The 24,608-nt window shown below is 35.8% G+C and overlaps 1 protein-coding gene across 5 annotated transcripts in view; it reads left to right on the forward strand.

The window, feature by feature from the left end:
* LOC104054533 (sodium channel protein type 2 subunit alpha) overlaps positions 1 to 24,608 on the forward strand; it is a 75,637-nt gene that overhangs the window by 35,824 nt on the left and 15,205 nt on the right. For 3 of the 5 annotated variants that reach the window (XM_054070020.1, XM_054070021.1, XM_054070022.1), the window contains exons 10-19: positions 425 to 631; positions 2,004 to 2,294; positions 5,448 to 5,828; positions 6,810 to 6,942; positions 8,423 to 8,661; positions 9,546 to 9,719; positions 11,350 to 11,706; positions 13,295 to 13,774; positions 23,393 to 23,513; positions 23,861 to 24,015. In XM_054070020.1, the coding sequence (XP_053925995.1) occupies positions 425 to 631; positions 2,004 to 2,294; positions 5,448 to 5,828; positions 6,810 to 6,942; positions 8,423 to 8,661; positions 9,546 to 9,719; positions 11,350 to 11,706; positions 13,295 to 13,774; positions 23,393 to 23,513; positions 23,861 to 24,015 (2,538 nt within the window). The remainder of the gene's footprint in view (positions 1 to 424; positions 632 to 2,003; positions 2,295 to 5,447; positions 5,829 to 6,809; positions 6,943 to 8,422; positions 8,662 to 9,545; positions 9,720 to 11,349; positions 11,707 to 13,294; positions 13,775 to 23,392; positions 23,514 to 23,860; positions 24,016 to 24,608) is intronic. The other 2 variants (XM_054070023.1, XM_054070024.1) reach the window with 1 other exon arrangement.

Here is a 24,608-nt window from a genome sequence, read left to right on the forward strand (position 1 = left end):
CCTGAGGGAGAGCAATATTGTGCAGCATGACATTTTGTATACTGCACTGTCTTTGTGGCATTGTAGTTTGGGACTGATGAGACATGAAGGTAAGATGCTGGTTAGTGACCCCACTACTGTTTGATTTAAAGGCTATAATATAGGCGTATAGTGGGGGCATCAGCTGCTACTACAGATTCTCATTGGTAGAAGTTCTGAAGTATTCAAGCTACAGAATCTTATTTACCTTGGCCAAAACAGACACAAAATTTGCCCATGTAGCCAGGATATAATACTATTTGTATATGGAAAACGTAACTAAATGATCTTGTGCTAACACAAAGAAATCTTATAGTGTATTTCTAGATTCTAACACAGATACTATCATATTATGCAGCAGTATTTAAAAGTCCGCTAAGAATGTGTATTATCTCTTTTTCCCCAGACACTGCGTGCTGCTGGGAAAACATACATGATATTTTTTGTTTTGGTCATTTTCCTGGGTTCTTTCTATCTGATTAACTTGATCTTGGCTGTGGTTGCCATGGCCTATGAAGAACAGAATCAAGCAACCATGGAAGAAGCAGAACAGAAAGAAGCAGAGTTTCAACAAATGTTAGAACAACTGAAAAAGCAACAGGAAGAAGCTCAGGTATCCCCGTAAAATTCCTTGTTGTCATATGAGAATATTTTTATTCCTGGCAATATATTACTTCCGGTCTCATAAATCCCTTTGTTTTGCAAATAATTTTTAATGTTTTCCATTGCACAGTTTCAGCTGCCTTAAGCAAATCTTTTAATTTGTGACAAAATCATATAAACAATAAGCTAAAATACTGGATTTTCAAATTGGAGATGGAAGTTAACTTTTTTTACTGAGCACTTGAACAACTTCCCCAGAGTGCATGTGGAATCACCATCATTGGAGATAACCAAAAGCCATCTGGGCATAGTGCTGGGCAGCCTGCTTTAGGTAACCCTGCCAGTGCTGGGCAGTTGGACACAATGGGCTCCAGAGGTTCCTTTCCAACCTCAACCAGTCTGTGATTTTGTGAGATGGAGATGTGGGAAAAAAACTGAGGAATTCTGCTTATTTGTGTAACAGAAGCAAAATTTTTGTAGGTGCTGTGGGAAAAATATTTTGCTTCAACAACATTTGGCTTTTTCTACTCCTTCCTAAGCTTTCACAGCAGAAAGCCATAGTGTTCCAGTTTTAAAGAAAACTGGAAAAAGTGGAGAAACTGGAGAAAATGTTTCTGTGGTAGAGACATCGTGGTTACATTTTGCTTTGAAATTCATTTTCATTTTTCGAAGACTCTGAAATTTTAATAGGATAATTGATAGTGTCTCTTTGGCATGTGGCCGCATAGAGCAGAAGTTGATCTATGCCTTCCCTGTAAGCACATAACTAAAGTCAGCAATAGGGGGTTTTAAGTTGGTTTGTGGGGAGTTTTTAAACTTGTAAACAAATGTTAATCAAATGCTCCAAAACTGTTTGAAACTTTTAAACAGAGACAGGTCTCTAATATTTCTAATAGCCTGAAGTTTAATTCAAATCTCTGATTATGATTTGCAAAACTGAGATAAGCAATGTTTCACCAGATCTTCAACATACTAGAGAACATTCAAAATTCAGCAAAACGATGTAAGGAAGCATTGCTTCCTATTAGTAGGGATTTTTCCTGTTGTTTGAGCCTTGATTCCTTAATTTTATATAGCATTTCAGGTGAAAAATTCGTTGCAACATATTGCTCCAATCTAAAACAGATGCTTGTTATCTTGGTTCTGTGACAGCACCGTTTTCCCTTAGGCTGCTCTAACTTGTGGTTTATGGATCAGTGGCAAATTATGGTTCCAGTGGTATTTTACAAATTATACTTCTTATCATATGTTCGGTTGAGTGAAGTAGAATCATTGCTTTTATTTCAAAATCACTGTTTGTTTTTTTTTTTTAAGAATGGCAATAAATTTAAAGTAATGCGTGTTTGTATAAATGTAAATTGCATATGTGCTTGGTCGTATAGGCAGCAGCAGCAGCTGCAGCAGCTGACTCAAGAGATTATAGTGGAGTAGGTGGAATAGGTGGATTCTCCGAAAGTTCTTCTGAGGCATCCAAGCTGAGCTCAAAGAGTGCTAAAGAGAGAAGGAATAGAAGAAAGAAAAAAAAGCAAAAAGAACAATCTGAAGGTGAGGAGAAGGATGGAGAAGAATTTCACAAATCCGAATCAGAGGACAGCATCAAAAGGAAAGGTTTCCGATTTTCCATTGAGGGGAATAGACTGACATATGAAAAGAGATTCTCTTCCCCACACCAGGTACCATAGTATTATTAACTCTTAAACACCTTTGTTGTCTACTCATTATATAAACAAAACCCTGTAAAGTAGTTTGGTTGATTCTTGAAAAAGCTACTGCAGATTCTTTAATATCTTAAGTATGAGCAAGTTAATACTTCCAGCCAAAGATTAAACTGTAAGAATTTGAGAGATTTTGTTTTTATCCTGAATTTATGTGTGAAAAGTCAAAATAATATATATTAGTTAAAATTAGTTGTATTTCAAGTTTCTTAATGATAATGGACGTATCTCCCCATCAAGATGGATGTATTCAGCATCATCAGTGGCTACAAAGGAATTTAATGTTTTAAATGAGAAAAATACTAAATTTGGCATGCGAAACACCCAGCAGAAATTGCATAACTGTGTATGTGAAATGTGACAAATTTTATGTGAGACCATTAATTGGGTCATCTTAAAGAAGGTGGAAATATATGTGGCAATGTGTCCTTGCATGTATTCTCTTACATTGAAACGCTAGTGACTCAATGCCATCCACATCTCACATCTAGATTTATCATCACATTTATTTAATTTGATAGTTTTGTTATTTTATTCCTTCTACATTTTTCAGAGCTCCTCTTCATTTGTCCACCTCCAACTCTCCGTTCAGGATTTCAGTTCCAGATCTCACACCCATTCTGTCCTTTTTCTGCCCCTTCGTGTGCCTCAATATGCTTCTTCCTTTTATCTGCACCTTCTTGATTCTCCCTGGTCTTTTTGACTTGCTTTCTCTCTCTTTATAGTTACTAGTACTAAACTCATTCCTTGCTTTTAAATCCTCTTCTACTGCTGTCTCTGGAAAGCCTGTTTCATCCCTAAATAGACCATGAGCATCCATATTCTCTTCATGTATCACTTCCTCCAGCTTCCATTCTCAAAGAAGCTAAGACCTCTTCATCCAATATTTTCTTATTAAGGACTATCCTCCTTAGACCAGACTGTGGTGGGAATATAATGTTTCTAGCTTCCTATTTCTGCCAAGTTAACTCCTCCTTCCACTCTCTAATGTGTTTCTTTTTTTAATAGTACTGCATCCTTCCTCGCCCTCCCTCTTGGTCTGCCACCATTTTATGTTGTTAGCTGTCTAACTAGTCTCTGTAAGACTTCATTGCTGAATTTAGTTAGTTCATTATTCATTCTGTTCACTATACCAATTTTCACACCTATATCCATTGACTTCAACTTCATGTTGAAGACCCATCAGATACAACCCTTAGGTTCATGTTCTTGCTTGTATCTTCATTCAAACTGCAGCTTTATTCAACTGCAGCTTAATTCATCCCTCTTGTAAGAAAAGAAGCATGCCTCACATAACTTGCTTCTCTTACCTTTACATTTCCAAGTTCAATTAGCTGTTTACTATGACAGTCTAGCAATCCCTTCTCCTCCAATTTTCCAGCCCTAGATCCTTTTCACTCTGGGTTCTAGCCATGAAATAGAAATTCCACTCACCGGTTTTTAATAAACTTTTCCTAGGTAGAACTCAGGTTTATACATTTTCCTTGACATTTCACTTGCATTCAATGTAACCGACCATTATGTTCTTCTTGAAAACTTATTCTTTGTAACATTCGTGATTTTGTCTCCTCTCAATTCTCCTTGTTTAGTTGTGCTTTAGAAACTCCTTTTATCCTTTTGACAGTTTTCTAAAGGATTTCCACAAGGCATTTTACTAGTTTCCTTCTCTCTTTTTCTGTTTTTCTTATTTCTTTTTTAAAAAAACCCCTGTACTCTGGACCCACAACTGTCAATAATTTTTAACTTGAACCTCTTTCCATGTCTCAATTACTGCTGTATTCATCAAGAATGTTGTTGCAAAGAGCATTAACCTAACTCATTGCTTTTATCTAATCTGCTAGTAAACATATCAACCTAAAGATATTTTTTTAATACCATAAAACATATTTGCCTAAAGTTCTTCCCAACCCACCTTGTCTACTTACAGTAAACAAGCCAAGTCCCAGCTTTGACTGACCCATGCCAGCATCCATAACCTCTTGTTAAATTTTCCAGCTAGTTTCTTTGAGCTCTTTCTGGTACACCACCCCTCATGCTTGGAAGAAGCTCCCATGAGTTTCCACAAAACACTTCATTGCTTTCCTCAAATCCCTCTTTAAAACTCTCTTTTACCATGCTGCCTACAGAAAGCTTGACAGGGAAGTGACTTCAGGTGAGCTAAGACTGCTGTTTATCATACCCATCTATTTTGCCTCCTTGTATTCCCTCTCTTTTTGTATCCATCTGTTGTGTTACACTTAGATGATAAGTACTTTGCAGAGTGCCTTTATGTTCTGTATTTTGCAGTACGTAGAATAATGGGGCTCAGGTCCATAAGGATAAGGTGCAGAAGAGAAACAAAGACACTGCTTTGTTATGTATCTTCTCTGCTATTCACTGAGGTGCTGGGTGAAATCGGGGGCTAATGCTAATCAATGAAGTTAAGAGAATCACTAATATGAATTAAAGATGTATAATATTTGCAAGATTAGAACATTAGAGTTTGATCCTGAAAAGATCCTCCTGTAACAGAACATTCACTCAGAGGAATAAACTGATGAAGATTAGTGGGACTGTTCACACAAAATTACGTGCATATCTCTGCATATGCATGATAGCTAAGACTTAACCAAACCAAATACTTGCTGTGGCCTACTTGACTAGTATCTGAGAAAAATATGTATTCTTTTTAAACTAGGCAGCATTTGGGAGCTGCCTCTGTGTGCAGACTGAGTCACAGGAAATTTGGCTAAAATTGCATTTACTCAGCCTATCAGACTAATGCCAATCTGGGGTAAATAGTCTAGATATGCTTACTCAGTTTATAACCTATTAGTGATAAACCAGGCAGAATGGCAGAGGAAATAATTCTGTTAAGCAGTTTCTTTTTCTCTAATTAAACCAATTGATTTAATATATCCAAAGTAGTAAAATAACTAGTCTTCGTCTGTCACTTATGTGCTCTTTGTTTACTATCCAAAAGGGAGTGTATTGGGGAGGGGCTGTACCAGTTCATTTCTTTGTAGATGATCTTACCCTTTAAGACATATTAACACTGTGGCTCTATGCCCTGTATGAAAACATATTTTACAAGATTTTCATGTGACAATCATTATTTTTATTTGCCTACAGTCTTTGCTGAGCATTCGTGGCTCCCTGTTTTCCCCAAGGCGCAATAGCAGAACAAGTCTTTTCAGCTTCAGAGGTCGAGCAAAGGATGTAGGATCAGAAAATGACTTTGCTGATGATGAGCACAGCACTTTTGAAGACAATGAGAGCAGAAGAGATTCTCTCTTTGTTCCTCATAGACATGGTGAACGGCGCAACAGTAACATTAGTCAGGCCAGTAGGTCATCCAGGACAGTACCTCCACTGCCAGCAAATGGGAAGATGCACAGCACTGTGGATTGCAATGGTGTGGTTTCTTTAGTTGGTGGGCCACCAGCTCTGACATCACCTACCGGACAGCTTCTACCAGAGGTGATGATTGATAAAGCAGCCACTGCTAGCAATGTAAGGAAGTCTGCAATAGCTTAGGCATGATGTCCTCTCTCTGTATGATCAGCTACTGTTTCTACGAAATTTAGTCATTTGGGAGTGATTCCCTTTCTGGCCAAGATGTGAATGCTCCTTTCATATATTCCACTTATAAGCTAAACTGATGATACATGATCATTTACTGGGAATCAATAGAATAACACAGTAAACCACTGAATAAATCTAATGTATTTAGTCTTATACCCAATGATTCGTTATGCTAATTGAAGACTTAACTGGAAGATTGTGTATTCATATATCAGATAGGATAACAAAATGAAAACAAATCATAAATTATTTATATTTACTTAATGGAATATATTAAATGAGTATTTAACTTGCCATTGACCATATATGAAACTTTTGATATAGCATTGATAATACAATTTACATGGGTTGTGATAGTGTTCTTGTCACATAGTTGTTTTCTCTAAGGTTTTTATTTTTTGAGATGTCAACATTCTTAAGTATTTTTTTGTCTATTTTGATTGAAACGTGTACTAGAAAAATGCTTTTTTATTCTAAATTAAGCGTTATCTTAAGAAAATGCACTTACTTTCTGGCTTTTACTGCTATCTATGTGGGCTGTGCATTTTCATGCTTAGAAGACGACTTCACTGCCTAATTAGAAAGATATTTATGGAAGAGCTCGTTGGCAAGCATTGGGGAACTTTTTATAGTCTGAAAACTGTTTATAGTCTAAAATCTGTTTTAAAGCATCAGCCCTGTTTCAGCAAATTACTGAAAAACGTATTCTTTAAGCACAAGATGTGCTTAATGTATTTTACTATTTGCTCTGTACAAAGTTAGGCATACAGTAGTCTATTGCAAAACCACAGCATAAACGGAGCACGGTGCAGGACAGCAGAGCGTTTTCAAGTATTACACTTTTATAATAATTTACAGTGCTATTAAATGAACAATCAATAGGCTGTTTTATCAGTGTTTTATTTTCAGGGCACTACTACAGAAACTGACTTAAGAAAGAGACGGTCTAGTTCTTATCATGTCCCTATGGACTACCTAACAGATCCCAGTGCAAGGCAAAGAGCAATGAGTATAGCCAGCATGCTTACAAACACCATGGAAGGTATGTAACCCAGAATTATTCAACGATAATGCCATAAAGTGCTATTAAATGTTTGGGAGAAAAAAAAATGTTTGGGAGGTTAAAAGTAGTAGGGAGGTTATAAGGCATCTATTTCAGCCTTAAGTGTATAGACAAGATAAGATCTATATTTAGAAGTAGTGTGGGTTTTTTTAAAGATGCACTAACGTATTTGAAAAAGCTGTCCAGCTTTCAATATACTAGTGGGTTTGAGGAGGAAGCAGAAAACTTCCAAGTTAAACGCAAGCAGAAAGCAATCGATCAATGCAGTGTTTTTCTAGAGAAGTTATGGTTTGGGGTAAAAGGTCTTTTTAGGTTACTGAAAAGGCTGTGTCTTCGATGCACCACACATGCCTCTCAACAAAGAAGGATTGCCTTGTTCTTTCTGTAAGGTGTTGCACATGTGAACCATAATACTGTCTAAATAGTTGTCTGACTTCGGGTTTGTTACAGAAGTTCATCTTTCCTGAGGAAAATTTTAAACATTTTATTCATTCTATGTATAGAATCATAGAATGGTTTTGGTTGGACACCTTTCTCTGTATCAGGTTGCTCAAAGCCTCATCCAGATTGGCCTTGAATGCTTCCCGGCCTTGAAGCCAGGGAGGAGACATCCATAACTTCTCTGAGAAACCTGTTTCAGTATCTCACCACCCTCGGAGTAAAGAATTTCTTCCTTATATCTAATCTAAATATACCCTCTTTCAGTTTAAAACCATAACCCCATGTCTTATCACTACATGCCCTGACAAAGAGCCCCTCCCCAGCTTTCCTGCAGGCCCCCTTTAGGTACTGGAAGGCTAGTATGACGTCTCCCCAGAGCCTTCTCTTCTCTAAACTAAAGAAGCCCAACTCTCTCAGCCTGTCCTCATAGAGGAGTTGCTCCAGCACTCTGATCATCTTTGTGGCCCTCCTCTGGACCTGTTCTAACACGTGCATATCTTATCCTGTGGATCCCAGAACTGAACACAGTGCTGCAGGAGATATTATGACTGCAGAGTAAAGGGGGAGAGTCACCTCCCTTGACCTGCTGGCCACACTTCTTTTGATGCAGCCTAGAGTGTGATTGACTTTCTGGGCTGTGAGCGCACATTACTGCCTTATATCCAGTTTTTCATCCACCAGTACCCCCAGGTCTTTCTCTGCAGGGCTGCTTTTAATGCATGCGTCGCCCAGCCTTTACAACAGATTTCTAAGACAAATTTTTATTTTGCATCCTATTTAGCATTTGCTTGTGAATGTTTATGTTATCAATTGAACGGTATTCTGTTTACATAAAATTTAAAACCTAGTGGGATAGATTTTTTTAATTCTAATTGCTTTTGACCGACAGTTGTGTTTGTTTCAAAAGGTCTACAATGTCAACTCAGTTTATCAGCTGTACATTTAGGCCTCAAGGAAATGTCCAGGTGATACTGCAGAAGAGAAATGCTTAAAATGTTATTTTCATTTTTCTCTCTAGAACTGGAAGAATCTAGACAGAAATGCCCACCATGCTGGTATAAATTTGCTAACACCTGCTTAATTTGGGACTGCTGCACTCCCTGGCTGAAAGTCAAACATATTGTAAATTTGATTGTGATGGACCCATTTGTTGATCTGGCAATTACGATCTGCATTGTCCTGAATACCCTGTTCATGGCCATGGAGCACTATCCAATGACAGAACAGTTTAGTGGTGTGCTTTCAGTAGGAAACCTTGTAAGTCTTTCACGCTGTACCGTGTATCTCAAATGCATTTTTCTTAAATATTTCTTATGTGACCTATGTACATGTATTTAGAAGAAAATGTCAACTAGATATCTAGAGGCTTGAGATGGTTGAATTTAAATTTAAACTTAAGCTGTACTGAATCCCTCTTTATTGACATTTGTGGATTTTGCCACTCTTGCTTCATGGAGGGTAAGATTTTAAGATTTATTAAGTCAATATACATTTTGATTTCTAAAACTTCCCACTTCTGTAATTGAAGCTGGCTAAAGGAACTTAATATTTTTTTTCTTGGATGGATACTTACAAATCATAAGAACATACATTGCACTCCCACACCTGTTCCGCTCCTCATTAGGGCCTCCTCAGTTCAGGAAGCTGTAGAGGGAAAAGACCCAGTAAGCATGGCAGATATCCTCCAGCTCCACAGGAAATGGTGGAATGGCATGACAGTGCCTTCTGCAGGTCATCCTCAACTTTCAGTATATTTTTTTTTCTCAATAAAATAATTGTCCCTCTCATAAAATTGACTTTATCCCTAGAAGCAAAAAGATTTCCCAGGGCAAAGATGAGATCTAAGGGGGAAAAACTGAGCATTAAAAGTGAAAGAGCTTCTGTGTATTAGTATTTATACATGCACATTAGCATGCATATTCCCATTTACCTCTTTTTCTTCAGAAACCAAACATTTTGATGCATGTGTAAGCTTCAAATCAGAATTTAATTCCTAACCCAAATCTGTGGCACAATAGAGAAGCTATTCAGATTTGTAATGGATTTCTTGCTGAAGATTTAAGTTCATACCATTAGTTGTTTGGGTTTTTTTTTTAATATTTCTCATTAAACTGGAGTAAGTAACTGTATTTTCCTTGCAGGTGTTTACTGGAATTTTCACAGCAGAAATGTTTCTCAAGATAATTGCCATGGATCCTTATTATTATTTCCAAGAAGGCTGGAATATTTTTGATGGTTTTATTGTGAGTCTTAGTTTAATGGAGCTTGGCCTTGCAAATGTAGAAGGATTATCTGTCCTTCGATCATTCCGATTGGTAAATATACTAAATAAAATATGTTTCTGTGTTCTATTTGTGCATGTTTGTTGGGCATTTTTGTTTGTACATTATATATTTGGCTTAGACAGAAGATCTTTTCATAAGATTTTACAAAATACTGAATTGCATACCCACTAGGTGGCATCTATCTGTCAAGTTTGTTTTACATATTATCTTAGTAACATCTATTTTTTGATTCAAGACACTGCCACCGTCTTTTTCTCCCTAGTAGAGGGAATAGAAAATGCAAGAGTCACAGGGCACTCACTACCTGTGACTGAAGGTTAGTTCATCACTTAGTAAATAACAGATTAGTTAATAAAAGTTTTAGCTGATAGGCTTCCAGAAACCAATTTGCTTACATGGTTAGTTTCAGAAGAGAATACTGTTAAGATTTTTCTTTAGACAGAGATTTTTCATCACTACCAGACTTCTTACCATCCTCTGCAAGAGGCCATCCACTGTCTAACAGCTTTTCTGTTCAGAAGTCACTACGGTGTCTCTGTCTGTTATGAGATACTCGTTACGAATAAGAACTTGAAGAAACTATGTCTTGGTGAAGAATAGGCTAGCATGCAAGTCGATATACAAATCCTCTTCTGGAAAGACCTACACAGTAACAGACATGAAGTTAGAGTTCCTAGTCACCAAGCTCAACTTTTGCCTTAAACAGAGCAAGAATATTCAACTTTAATAAGAGTTTGATAACACCCTCTTTAAAAAAAAAGAAGGGGGGTAAATTTGTCTATTTGCTGAGTCTCTATATAGCATTATATTGCATTTTGCCTGAAGTGTAATACCTGTGTGGATTGACTCCTCACTCAGTAATAGAATTCTGGTATTATGTTCTCATCTATATATTTTATTTGTCTCATCCCTTTAAATTATATTTAGATTTCTTTTAGGACTCTTTCTTCTCTTTAAATTGTCTGAACACTTTCTGTATATTTCCAGGTAATTTCATTTTTATGTTTGAAGTTGTACTTTAACATAACATTTTCCTTTGCTTGTTTTTCTCAACGTTGTATGACCAACTTTGTAAGACACTGTATGCTTATTTTAAATGACAGAAAAGATACTGTTAAGGATACTTGCAAGTAACTTGTATGCCCATCATTAACAACTCTAGCTTGTTTCTAGTAAAACCCTTTCTTCGGTCTCACTGCCGTTTAAGATGAAAGAGATCTAGAAGTGTCTAAACACTCACAGTCCTGTTAAACTGATCACATTTTATGTATGATGGTTTATTCTTAGTAATATCCTCTTAAAGTTAACTAAAGGAGAAAGACTGTTTTGTCCAACTTGTTCAACAAGTACAACTTGTTTATAGATATCTAAAGTCACCAGAAGTGGCAAAGTCTGAATTAGAGACTTTGTGATAATTGCAATGTAAATGAAATGAGAATAGATACAGTATTTTTGACTTCTTATGACTTGATTCAGCACCCTAGACTGCTGATGTCAAGTATTGTACAAAGAACTGGAGACATAAAATTTGCAGCTTAAGTTTCCAAAGGTTATGTGAGACATCATTTAGACACAGAGTAACTGAAATACAAAGTATGTAGCAATGATTTCATTACAGTTAGTAACATGAATAACTGTATACTATTTTTCTGTTTTGCAGCTTCGAGTTTTCAAATTGGCAAAATCTTGGCCAACACTAAATATGCTGATTAAGATTATTGGCAACTCAGTGGGGGCTTTGGGGAATCTGACTCTGGTGCTGGCCATCATTGTGTTCATTTTCGCTGTGGTTGGGATGCAGCTGTTTGGGAAAAGCTACAAGGAATGTGTCTGCAAGATCTCTAGTGACTGTGAGCTTCCACGCTGGCACATGCATGACTTTTTCCACTCTTTCTTGATTGTATTTCGAGTGCTGTGTGGAGAATGGATAGAAACGATGTGGGACTGCATGGAGGTTGCAGGCCAAACTATGTGTCTTACAGTCTTCATGATGGTCATGGTGATTGGAAACCTAGTGGTATGTATTCATTTGGGATTTTTAAAAATTATTATGTTTCCTATTTTTTATGATTTAGAAATCAGAGATGAAGACTGGAGAAAGACATGGAGGAGAACATGTAGTTAATTTACTCTTTCTCTAAGCCAAGTTCAAATATACCTTGATAATTTAAGATAAATAATTGTCTACCTTTTCTTTAAATCTTCAGTAAGTTTAGAACCTCTTTAGTAAGATCAATGCTGAATTACTCTTTTTAAGTAACGTCTAATTTAAATCACCTTTTACAGCCAATTAAACTGACTGGTCTCAACAGCGATGAAAAACAGTTGGTCTTAAATTACTATTATTATATTTATATTACTTAAAGGCTTACTGTTTCCACTTTCAGTCTTTTATTCCTAATAAAAATAAGCCTAGATGTTCATTTTTTTTCTCATAGGTGGTGACTTCTAAACTATTTATACTTTCTGCTACTGGCCTCTGAATTCCTCCCAAGCAGCATTTTGGATAGACACAAGTACCAAATAATGTGGAATAATTATACTTCCATGTCTTACACCCAGCATTCCTTGTGATACATCCCCAAATGACACCTGAAATTTCTGTGCCAGCATTGCTTTACTGATGCAGCCTATGTGCTCTTTTCTGCAGTGCTTCCATCTTGCCAGTTTTCATACCTTCTGTTTATGTACTTTTCATGTTTTGTAACTAATGTTTTCACACTAATACTTCAGAATTAGATACCATATTAATTTTGAATAATTTCAGCAATTTACCAGTGTTATGCCTAATTGTTGTTCTTTCTTGCTGACTGCTAGCATCCTTTCTCTTTTTGGTATCATCCACAGATTTTATAAATAAGCTTATCCACAGGCATAAACCCCAAGTTTAACTGGACTATGCGAGACTCCTGTGCTATACCTTCTGAAGTATTCTCCAAGTTTGAACTGGAAGAATTGACAAATATTATTTAAATATGGGGTTTTATCTCTTTTGCATATAAGACGTCATAATTACATCTAGTCCAGAATTCTCTTGTGTGTTCGTAAAATGTCATGCAAGAAGGTCTGAAATAGTTTGCTAAAATTAAGGTGCCTCACAATATCTCTTCGCTAGTTTTCCTGACCAAACCAAAAATGGACTGATATGCTTTTGGTAAATATATGTTTATTAGATTGTGAATTAGAAACACCAAAACTGTGGTCTATTGAACTGCAGTAGGCTGGAGTCTGCCTGCATTCCCCTCGCCTGCGAACACTACAGTAGATGTAGTTTGCATAAATTACTACATCATGTTGTATCTTGCCTCCTTATGTCATTCTCCATTTTGAGGAGCAGACCTGCTCTACTTCCAGCGTGGAGAAGAATGTCAAGGAACAGCTCAGATTTTCACTATGTTATTCAAGTTAAACAAGCCGTAATTTTTTTTAGCAGGCTGTACTAAAATATGAGGGACAGGGATTGTGGGTTGGAAAGAACAGCAGGAAGGTGGGAAGGTGGGTTGAAATAAAGTGCTAGCTGTGTCATATTGAATAACCCATAATGGGATTACTTTTATGGCTTAAAAATAAGAGATCCAGCATATTTTCTCCTTACTGTCTTTTAGGTACTCAACCTCTTTTTGGCCTTGCTGCTGAGTTCATTTAGTTCAGACAACCTTGCTGCTACAGATGATGACAATGAAATGAACAACCTACAGATTGCTGTAGCAAGGATTCAGAAGGGAATAGATTATGTGAAGAGAAAAGTGCGTGAATTCATCCAAAAAGCCTTTGTTAGAAAGCAGAAAGTTTTAGATGAAATCAAACCTCTTGAAGACCTAAACAACAAAAAAGACAGCTGTATTTCAAACCACACAATAGTAGAAATAGGTAAAAATCTTGCCTATCTTAAAGAAGGGAATGGAACTACCAGTGGCATAGGCAGCAGTGTGGAAAAATATGTTGTTGATGAAAGTGATTACATGTCATTCATAAACAACCCAAGTCTCACTGTGACAGTGCCCATTGCTGTCGGGGAATCAGATTTTGAAAATTTAAATACAGAGGAGTTCAGCAGTGAGTCAGACCTGGAAGAAAGCAAAGAGGTAAGACTATTTCTATATTCAAAAGACTCTGCTGGTTTTCTTTTTTTCTCCAGTTAATAATATTGAATTCAAATCTCTGCTTAATTCCTGTATAACAGTATATACAAACTTGTATTTAAGGTAAAGTGATGTGAGATTGCGGGTTTTGAATATGATGGTAGTACAGTAGTCCATTTACAGTAATAGTAAAGATGCATAAGACAACTTTTTAGTTTTACTTTTTTCTGTTTTATTTTGTTAAATAATTCACAAGAAAAGGAACAAATTTAATAGCCCTGGATACCAAAAGTCTTAGAAAATATGTGTGGGTTTTGCAAGTTTCTCCATGTGGATTTCATGAGTGCTGTTTATTTACTGTTCTCTGCTTTCTGGAGTGCCTACTGGCAAATTAGTAGTTCATTCTGATGCTTTTAACCTTTTTGATATAGTCAAAATACATTCAGATACATCATAAGTATGTTTGAATTCTGGAATAGCATCACTAAGTGATTTCATATAAATCACTTATAATCCATCTGATAGTAGCAGAAACACTGAAGAAATGAAGTAATGGCCTTATGATAAAAAAGTTATGAAGTAATGGCCTTGCAGTGAAAAAGTTATGAAGCTTTATATTTCAATATAAGATCCTTTCATACTGCTACCCATTGTTATTTTTAAAGTGTTAAGATATTTATTACTTACTGTGACCATAATAAAAAGTATCCCTTTCTGGCATAATGAGAGGCAAATGGACATATCCAAGCTGCACTTAGTGAGTTCCAATGGATGCCAAAGCCATTATTATTGTATTAACCCAGTGCTTTGTCCTGCACAATTGTAAACGGTGGAGGCGCACTGCCTCAAGTGAAATAACTCTGTAGTGTGCTTAGTACTGACGCCAGTTCATTCAGAATTAGCATGGGTAATCTGGAACAGTAATGCATGCTATGGTATTGACATGAAATACCATAACTGTTTTCATAAGTGATTTCCTCGCTTTTGAATCTGAGGGTATAACTATGGATAAGATTCTAGTAATTCTCACCCTCAGATCCTTTTTTGTACCGACTGCATCAGAGAGTCATATTTTCTTGTTTCTTATCAGAAATACTTTTATTGTTCTTTTTAAAATATGGGGGTTTGGCAGAGTGTATTAGTATTTATCTTGCTCCTCAAAACCACAACTGGGGTGTAGAACAAAGCAGAAGTTATTACAGTTTAACCTTAAATTGTTCTCTGTAATGAAGGGCGTGGCTATAGAGTTTGTTGGTCTGAATGTACGATTTTAGTTGATTCTGTCTTTTTACATAGGATAAATTGAATCTTTTTCAGGCAGCTTTACAACACAGAGATAGTGCATTGTTCTGTCCTTCCATTCTTCTGCTGTTCCATTGTTCTACTGTCCCATTGTTAACTGTTTAGAAGCTTAATGCTGCAAAAGGAACAGCAAACACTGCTAATCTGGTCAAGTTCCACTCATCAATGAGATCATCCATAACGAATGCATATGGCAGTAATGAGAGAAGTTATTTTTCTTTTTGTAAATCACTTAGTTTCTTAGTATAGGCCTGGTCCTTCTGGTTTTGGGGTTTTTTTCCTGCTAACTGTGTTCAAGTCCATCTATCACCTTCAGGCTTTTCCCTGCTTAGCAACTAGTGGGAGCCAGAGGATGTACTGAAAGTTTGGGAATAAAGTGTCTTAAATTGAAATCCAGTACTAGAAAACAGGATACATTGGATTTCCTCATCACAAAATATTCATTGTTATCTTGGTGGAGTAACAGATACCTACCTGTCATTCTTTATTTATCTGTAAAGTTACTATGGTATTTCTATCCGTTTCAAGGGTGTTATCAACCTAAGCCTATAATTTTTTTTGGTAAATCATTCTAAATGCCTCAGTTGGGAAGTGTGGAGAGGATACTGTTAGCTTATTCTGCACATACATTGTAACTGGCAATGATACTTCAGATGTTACTACTGTGTGAATGACACTAGAAGAAAATCTTCTGACACAGATGCAGTCTGATTCCCTGAACAGTGGTAATAAGAAGGAACATGGTTCTTGGTAGTGGCTAATGATTAAGGGGTCTGTTTCAAGAAATAAATCTTTACCTCCACCAAAATAGTTTTTTAACAGTCAGTAGTCAGTGGCTAAAATGCAGAAACTGCCTTCGAATAGGGACTGAAACCTGAATTTTGCATATGAATTGCCTGATCACCAGCATTCTCCCTTTTACTTCTTTTTGTAGCCCACTCAATCTTTTAACTGTTTTACTGCACAAGACCATTATGTCAGTAGAAGAGATAGAAGATGTACCTTATTCAGACTCATAGGCTGATGGTTAGCAGGGTTGAGTATGACCACAATGACTATGGTGCATCTATTTCTTCATTGTATAGCAGGATGGTATGGCTCCTGAGTGTCTTTATTAGGTAAATCTTTCCATTACCCAATGAAGGACCCCAACTGCGATATTCTACAAGGTGACAAAAATATTGGTTTGAATTCCTAAAGGGAAAATATTAAAATGGATTATCCCACATTTGAGACATGAGCTCCAATCACTAAGCTCCTCCATATAAAATATTTTTAAAACCCCAGTGTCCTCATTGCATTCTTGGAGGTACTGAACCCTGTAATTGTCAGTTTTAATCATGCTTCAGGAATTGCAAACTGATCAGGTGATAATACAAAGAAATGCATGTTCAGTCAGAAATGAGGTAGTGCCAAAGAGTTTTGACTGGTCAAGACTGAAACTCTTCTGAGTGTATTCAGGACCAAAATTTCTAAGTCTTTCGAAAGTGAAAAATCGAAGGGACATATTTACAAATTGCAGGCACATTCAAGAGAGACACAGCAGTTAAGCAGTGGCATCGTTACCATATTTCTTATTTAAGTCTCTAAATTTCAAATAGATTTTAATGACAAAAGGTTTTTTATCTTAATCCTAGTTCCTAGTCTTTACTATATAATTATTATTCACCAAAGCTTTTGCTGTAGAGAAGATTGATGGTTTATTGGTCACAGGACCACAACCAATAGCAAAAGAAGGCATTTTTTTTAATGAAAAATTGACTACAAATGGCTTTTTCTTTGAGACTTCCTCTTTTTTTGTCATGCCATAAAGTGCCTCACATTTCTGCCCTCTCATTTTATCCCATTTATTCTGCTGTTGCCGAGTGTTGGTCTGCCAGTCACTTCATTCCCTATACCATAGATCAAAAGAGAAGACAGTAACACTGTCACCAAACTGCAATCAGTAGCAGTATCCCAAGAGAAAGGCAGCTTAGGCATGCAGGTACTGTGGGAACACTCTGTACAAGATGCTAATGAATGTGTGTCTGCGTGCTTTTGCTTTTCTGTAGGTATACATAGAAGCTATAAAAATATTTTTTCCTTTTTAAGTCCTTAAGATCTATAGGGATGGTTTATAAAGAAAAATTTGTAGTGCATATACACACGCATACATATATTCACGGTGGTGTAGGGCAATAAGCAGAGTTTTTACAAAGTGATTTATTATTTACTAGCAAGTTTTAATTAAGTATATTAATGTTTGGTCATTTCTTTATCATAATATACATATTTTCCAGTATTTTGATGGAAGATTATGCCTTTCTAGAAACAATAAATACAATATTGTATGTGCTAGTTCATGTGAATTTACAAGGGATTTTCTAGAAAATTGCCTGAAACCTAAACCAGAGTTAATTATTAGAACATTGTTTCCATAAGAATGGTAGTGGGGCAATACAATGTAACAAGGGAATTAGAGAACAAATGCTAAATAAAACTTTACTGTGGAAGTAGAACCATTAACCAATATGAGGCCACTGTGCTGAGTCTGTGGTACTGTACGTAAAGGTCTGTGGACCTGAGGCGCATTACTGTTATCCAGCATAGCAGCTATAAATTATTTTTTCCTTTTCAAATCCTTAAGTACGATGGGGATGGTTTATACAGAACAATATGTAGTGCATGTATAGCTGTGTAGATTTTTATGCTAAGTGTAACTTTTAGGCTAGTAATTACATCAAGATATTCCAAGTTACAAGATATTTTTAAATGCCTTGAAAAATATAGGATCTCCTAATGCTGTTGTAGACACTAACAATAATAGTAATTATTAATGTATATTTTACTTTAAGCAGTATTCAGTGCAAAAAAGCAGAGGTGCTGTGTCCTGAACTTCATTTCCTACCGTTCTTACTTCTCACAGGAGTAGAACCAAGCTGGATCAGTCAAGCGGGCAGCTCTGGTGCCTTTTAGCGAGGCAGAGCATCGTGTCACCAATTTTACACAGGTTACCTAAGCAAGTTATACATCTATATGTATATACTATATAATCACTTTTTAACTGATATTGACTGGCCTGCATGCTCTTCAGCTATGAACTGTCCCATTCATTGCAATAAAATACAAACATGCACAGCTGCTCTCTGCGGAGTCATGGGACTCGCATCACAGCATGGTCAGGCAAGATCAGCAGCCCCAGTATTTCTGTGGTTCAGATGCTATACTTTCCATGATATTTCAATAGTATTTTGCAGTGCATGCTATGTACCGTTCCCAATCTGGTAAAGTTTCCAGGATTCTTTTTCTGAAGGTTTTTCTTTCCTTTCCAAGGAAGTCAGAATGTGGAACATGTAAGCTATGTTTCTCATCAGAGGCTTATATAAGTCCATCTGTAAATTGTGTTGATAATGAAAGTCTGCAGGCTGTTTTTGTAAACTTCATACTGATGAATTTTAGGTTATAATGGAGGTTACTTGCAAACTCATGAGAGTCACATTTATTTTTCACATTATTTTTTTTGTTTAGAAATGCTTTTCTTCATTACTAGTTTAAGCATTTAGTTATTTTGGAGATTAATATGCAATACTTGAAGCAACATTAAGCATGAAACTAATTTGATTTCTACAGTCAAAGCATGTGACCATCATTTGGTTAAAAAAGGTCATACAAAACTGGTATTTGGCTGGTCAAACATTCAGAGATCGGTTCTGCTCTTACTTGCACCCACACTTACAAGTGTAGAAGTGCAAAGAGAAAACTGATAACAAGATCTGGCCAGTCTTACCATAGCTCTTTAATTTATGCTCACAAATTGATTGCCTCACCAAATATCTGAAATTGTCTGCCCTGAGAAAGTTAACCTTATTCTCATCTTATCAGTAATAAATAAAGTTCAGTAGTCTAGTAAACAAGCTACTGATTCTGGACCAAAAGGTCCTGACTTTCAGGTGATTTACATCTCACCTGTTAAACATTCACGTAATACTTAGAACATCATAATTGAATGATGCTGCTTTCATTTTGGTAAATCAGTTGAGGTAAAATGTACTTATTGCATAGCTTTTTGTGTGAGATTCTGTAATAAATAATTTATCTGATAAGTTGTATTTTGATTTTAAAATATTCATTATTCAAAATTCTCTGAAGAATTTAGGCTTTAGATTGTTTTTGAACTGGTCACACTGAATTGCAATATTGTGATTCATAGTGGATGATGCTAAGTGTAAACATTAGAGTTAATTGGAGTTTGCTTAATTAGTCTTTACAAACTGCAGTCTCTTGCCCTGTTTCAGAAATAGCCATTCACTATTGCTTGTGTGAATTAAAGAGCCTTTTTAAGAAGCTTCCAGTGGGAGTGCTTTTGCAAATATTTCCTCTGCTACTTACAATGCTTTTGCTCTCATCCAACATTCTTGCAAATATTTTCATTTATTAAATGCTTATAAATAAGTAGATCAAAGGCCTTATGAATAGTAATAAAGTACAGAGTGGACTATAATGTAGGGATCGTGGGTTTTTTTTTTTTTTCAGCATTTGCAAACAATAATCATCACAGAATTATTTTGCTTTGATTTACAACCATGTGTCGTTTTGAACTGATGAGAGTTGCTATGCCTCACTGTATAAGGACTAGAAAGAGTGACGTCGAGTCCACTTAATTACACCAGTAATTATATTTACTACTTGGTCAATTTTATTTGTGACGTAGCTGTACTGAAAAAGACTGGATAAGTTTGCATATAATATTGCCATTTGTATCACAGAACATCTCATTTTCATACTGACAGCCACACAGTACTGAGAAAACAGAAACAATATAGTTTCCATTATTTAACATTTTCACAGGTATTTGGGAGAAAAGGAAGTCAAAAGCAAAACAAAAATGGTGAATTTCTCTTGATGTCATCTTCTTTATGTCTGTTCTGCTCCTTGCTCCTTCAGTCTCTTATAATTTCAACAGCCAGTAGTGGCAGCCTGGCCAACCAGGAAGCGTCAAGCTTTTTTAAACTAAGAGTTGCTCAGCTACTCTCAGGGAATGGCTTGGGAAGGAAAGGAGGAAGGGAAAGAAGGAAGGGAAGGACGGGAAGGAAGGAAGGAAGGAAGGAAGGAAGGAAGGAAGGAAGGAAGGAAGGAAGGAAGGAAGGAAGGAAGGAAGGAAGGAAGGAAGGAAGGAAGGAAAGGAAGGATGGATCGATCTATGAGATGTTGTCAAGGTTCTCAAAGTAGTAATATCAAAAACTTCCTGACCTAATCTTGGCTACTGCTTTTTGCAGTGCTACTCTGATAGCCAAGCTGCTTTCCACTTCCAGTTTCTATCTTGTAAGTGAACCCAAAGTCTGTGTCTCATACTGTACTGTATTGCTGACTAAAGTGTGACTGGCAATGCTCTTGGTAGATATGATGTAAAAGGTATATACATCTCTATGATAATCAGTATATTGCTGCTTTAGAATCATGTAAGTACTTTTGTCACCTAATTGACTTCTGTGAAAAGGAGACAGTATGTACATTCTGAGGTTTAAAATAGTAGATTTCTCTGAGAATAATTTACTTAGCATACTATTCAGAAAAATCTAGTGTCATAATTCTTGGAAGTATCCAATACTTTATCTTGATGATGCTTTTATAATCTGGGTGACTAAACATTTTTAAAACCTAGAACCATGGTATAATAAAGGTTTTAAAAGGACTTACTATTATATAAAAAATAATGTTTGCTTTTGATGATTATCTTGTTTCTTACCCAAATGATACTTAATTATTACAGATTGAATTTATTGAATAATTTTTATAATATGCTTCTTCACATAATAATCATGTTGGAGCCAAATTTAGGTATAATAGAACAGCATGCTAAGGAAATACTCTGTTATATCAACACCACAAGGGTAACTGAATTCTCGGCAAGATAAGGCATTTAACTGTTGTGTTTCAAGTATCAGCTACTGTTGATTCAATTTAGGATTTTTCTGTTTAGCTTAACTCCTGTGATTATTATTACAGCTCTTTAAAAGAAGCATGCCAGATTTTCAGAGACTTGTAAGATACAACTCACCATACATACTTCCCCACATAAATAAAGATGGCTTTCTGATGTTCCCGATCATTGATGTATCATTTGCTACTTTCTCTACCTTGTGTTTTCGATCTCTCCTTATAGGGGATATCTCTAATCTTCCATCCTGAGTTAACTGTTAGTCTTAGGCAATTTCAGTGATAGGAATTCATTATCCTTTCTTAAAATTAACATGTACTGATTAAACTAATTGCATAATATCTGAGTTACCGAACACTCATTTTCTTGTAAAAGAATGGACTGGAGGGTTTTTTAAACTGTGGTTGAACTTGTTCATAGTTTTTGTTTGCTCTGCTACTACTACAGCATTCTGCTAGAAATGCTGTCCAGATCGGAATGATGCAAGCAACATTTTAAGAAAACTCTACTTAATACAGATAGTCACTTCTCAGTTTAAAATTGATTTACTGCATTGTATTGATAAGTGTTATTTTTTAACACCATATGTAAATTTCTTTGGAATGTACCTTGCATTTATGGTATTTCTGGCCTTTCCTCAAACTGATCATTAGCTTTCACTGCTGTTTAAATGCTGTGGTCCTTACTTTAGGACTACAGTCTTTCCAGTTCCTCCATTTTAGAGGCAGTATTCCACAATGACCGAACTGCCATGCATTGTCTTTATTTTGAATACGTTGCAATGGGAAATTTGTAAATGATGATCTGCAGAAAAGTGTACACCCGTGTCTTTGTACATTGGACATAAGGTCCTAGATGCTAAAGCTCACACAGAAACATGACACATTAATATGTAAGCTGGATTTTCAAAAAAAATATGAAAGAAATGGATGTGCAGATGTCACTTATATTAAATGCATAATATACCGTACAATAAATGTTTCGATTTCTTTGGTCTTCCTCTAAAATGTGGGCTATAGTGTACCATGGTACAAAGAAATCAAAGTTAAACTTATGTCAAATGTAGAACATGATATATTGTTGAAGTGATTTGATAAAATCAGAGTAGGGAAGAAAGGAATTAGTCTTTTTGTTTGAAGAACATCCTTAATATTGTGTGCAATGTAAAATTCCATTAAAGTGTTATGGTACTTTCTGTATTCACATACTAATATGGTTTACATTTTCTTTACAAAAAAAATGTATAGAATTTGGAGCTTCTCAAACATGTTTTAAAGGAATAATGCCTCTAACTTAAGGTTTAACTGTCAGCAAAGATATATCTTTAATGTTACCATGGACCATCTCTGTAGTATTAATTCCCTATCGACAATGTTCTAAATCTGCTTACATCATTCCCTTTATAAAATTAGCTACTTATCAATGCAGCCATTTTACTGATGTTATACTCCACATAGTGATAACATTAGAAGAGTCATAGAATGCCGTGATCAAACTACTTTTACTTATTATAGTACGCATATTTGTGTGTTGCCACAATAACGTGACGGTGTGGAAGAATAATTTTGAAGATTTGGATTGTATTATCAGTATGATTCATATGTGCAGTATTGTTTTAGGACAGTATTGTTTTAAAATCATTTGTTTTCACTTTAGTCCTCAAAAAAAAAAGATTTTTTTTACTTTTATAGTGATTGGACATGTATGTGTACTGTACCAAAGTAATAAGTAGTTTCAAAATGCACAATAAATTCAGAAAATGCATTGGCAAGTGAGAATGCAAAATATCAGCTACTGCTCTTAAAGTAATGTGCTGCTCTTTCGGAAATAAAGAGACTTAAACTCTCCTATACAACTCATAGCATGTGTTTTCATGTCAATGATAATGAAAAGTTTATATTCAAACTTTTTAGATTTAACAGACTTGATAGAATAACATTTACTTGAGACATGAAAATACACCTGTGCAGCTTGCTGTTGGTTTGGTCATGATGTTGGAAAATTATTTGTATTAACACATGCTATCTGAAGTGTCACCTAAAATGCAGCCACATGATTGGAATAATTAAACAGTACCAAGTGCGGAAGGCACCCATTCCTAACTTACGGAAATTTCATTTCAGAATTCTCATGTGTGGCTCAGAATAGTAGTCTAATAATTTCAGCAATTCCTTGTATGAAAATATCAAAATATTTTCAATAGGGAAAATGCATATTATGTAGTTTCTAATCTTGTGACCTCACCTGTAGAAGAGCAATTTGGCATTATAGATTGTAGATAAGAAATTATTTTAATGTTGGAGCATGGAATACATGCAATACATGCAAAATATTTTGTTATTTCAAACATGATTCAAAATAAATAAAATTGAAAAAATACTTACGTAGGGTTTCATTCACAGAAATTAAATGCATCCAGTTCATCAGAAGGCAGCACAGTTGATATTGGACTACCTCCTGAAGGGGAACAGCCAGAAGCAGAACCTGAAGAATCTCTGGAGCCAGAGGCTTGTTTCACAGAAGGTAGGTGAAGCAAAATACATGCACTAGCAATGATTTGGGCTGGATTCTGTTTTTATTCAAAATCAAGAAGCAGCTTTGTGATTGCAGTTGTATTTTCTGCTTGTATTAGTAACTCCTTCAGAGGTACTGCCATAGATGTACTGTTGTTGTGCTGTCTTTCTCCTTGGAAGAGAAGCGTTACAGAGCTTTAGCTTCAAATATTGAAATTAAACTATTCCCATAAGAGATAGCTATTTACAAGCAGCTATTGCAGTAGTACTGAAACAAGCCAAATGACTTCTGTTCACTGTGATTCCTAAAATGTATTGACCGTATTCTGACATCTCAAAATTTACTGTTGTACTTAGGCTGTGTGCGGAGATTTAAATGCTGTCAAGTCAGTGTAGAAGATGGGAAAGGGAAAATCTGGTGGAATCTTAGGAAGACCTGCTACAAGATTGTTGAACACAACTGGTTTGAGACCTTCATTGTCTTTATGATTCTTCTCAGCAGCGGTGCTCTGGTAAATTCACTGTGGAACTATTGTGTCTATTTTAAGCAGCGAGCATTTAGTTACAGTTGATTATATAGCTGCAGATAAAATAGCAGAATTTAATATCTATTTCATGACTGTTCTAATGTGGACATAAATCAGCAATTATTTTGCATGTATCATAGGATATGTAAGAGTTTGCTAAGATGCTATGAAGCAAATTGTTTGGCAAGTTCAAAAAGTAGTATTGAAAAAGGCTGGTATTTACGCGTCTTCGTATTGATGCTAATAGGTTGTGGGGTTTTTTAATACACATTTAATATAAACTACAGCTGAGTTAGGAACATACCAACAGCAACTTGAATTGTCAAATTGAGATGTAAGGTGCCAACGTGATTCTGTTAGGTATTCTATCAGATTGATATTAATTCAGGTGTACTGAGTAAGTACCGAGGTATCTAGTTCCTCAGTGCAGAAGCAAAATAAGAGAGTTATTAATCTCTGTTCAGGATTATTTTGTGGGTTAGTATGCGTAGTTTGATTTTAATTATTAGTTCCTCAAAAATTCTGTATCACAGAGTCATTGAATCCTTCATATAATTTTGATAAAAAGTTTTGGCTAC

Source organism: Cuculus canorus, chromosome 6 (assembly GCF_017976375.1).
Source record: "Cuculus canorus isolate bCucCan1 chromosome 6, bCucCan1.pri, whole genome shotgun sequence".
In the NCBI taxonomy this organism is placed as follows: Eukaryota; Metazoa; Chordata; class Aves; order Cuculiformes; family Cuculidae; genus Cuculus; species Cuculus canorus.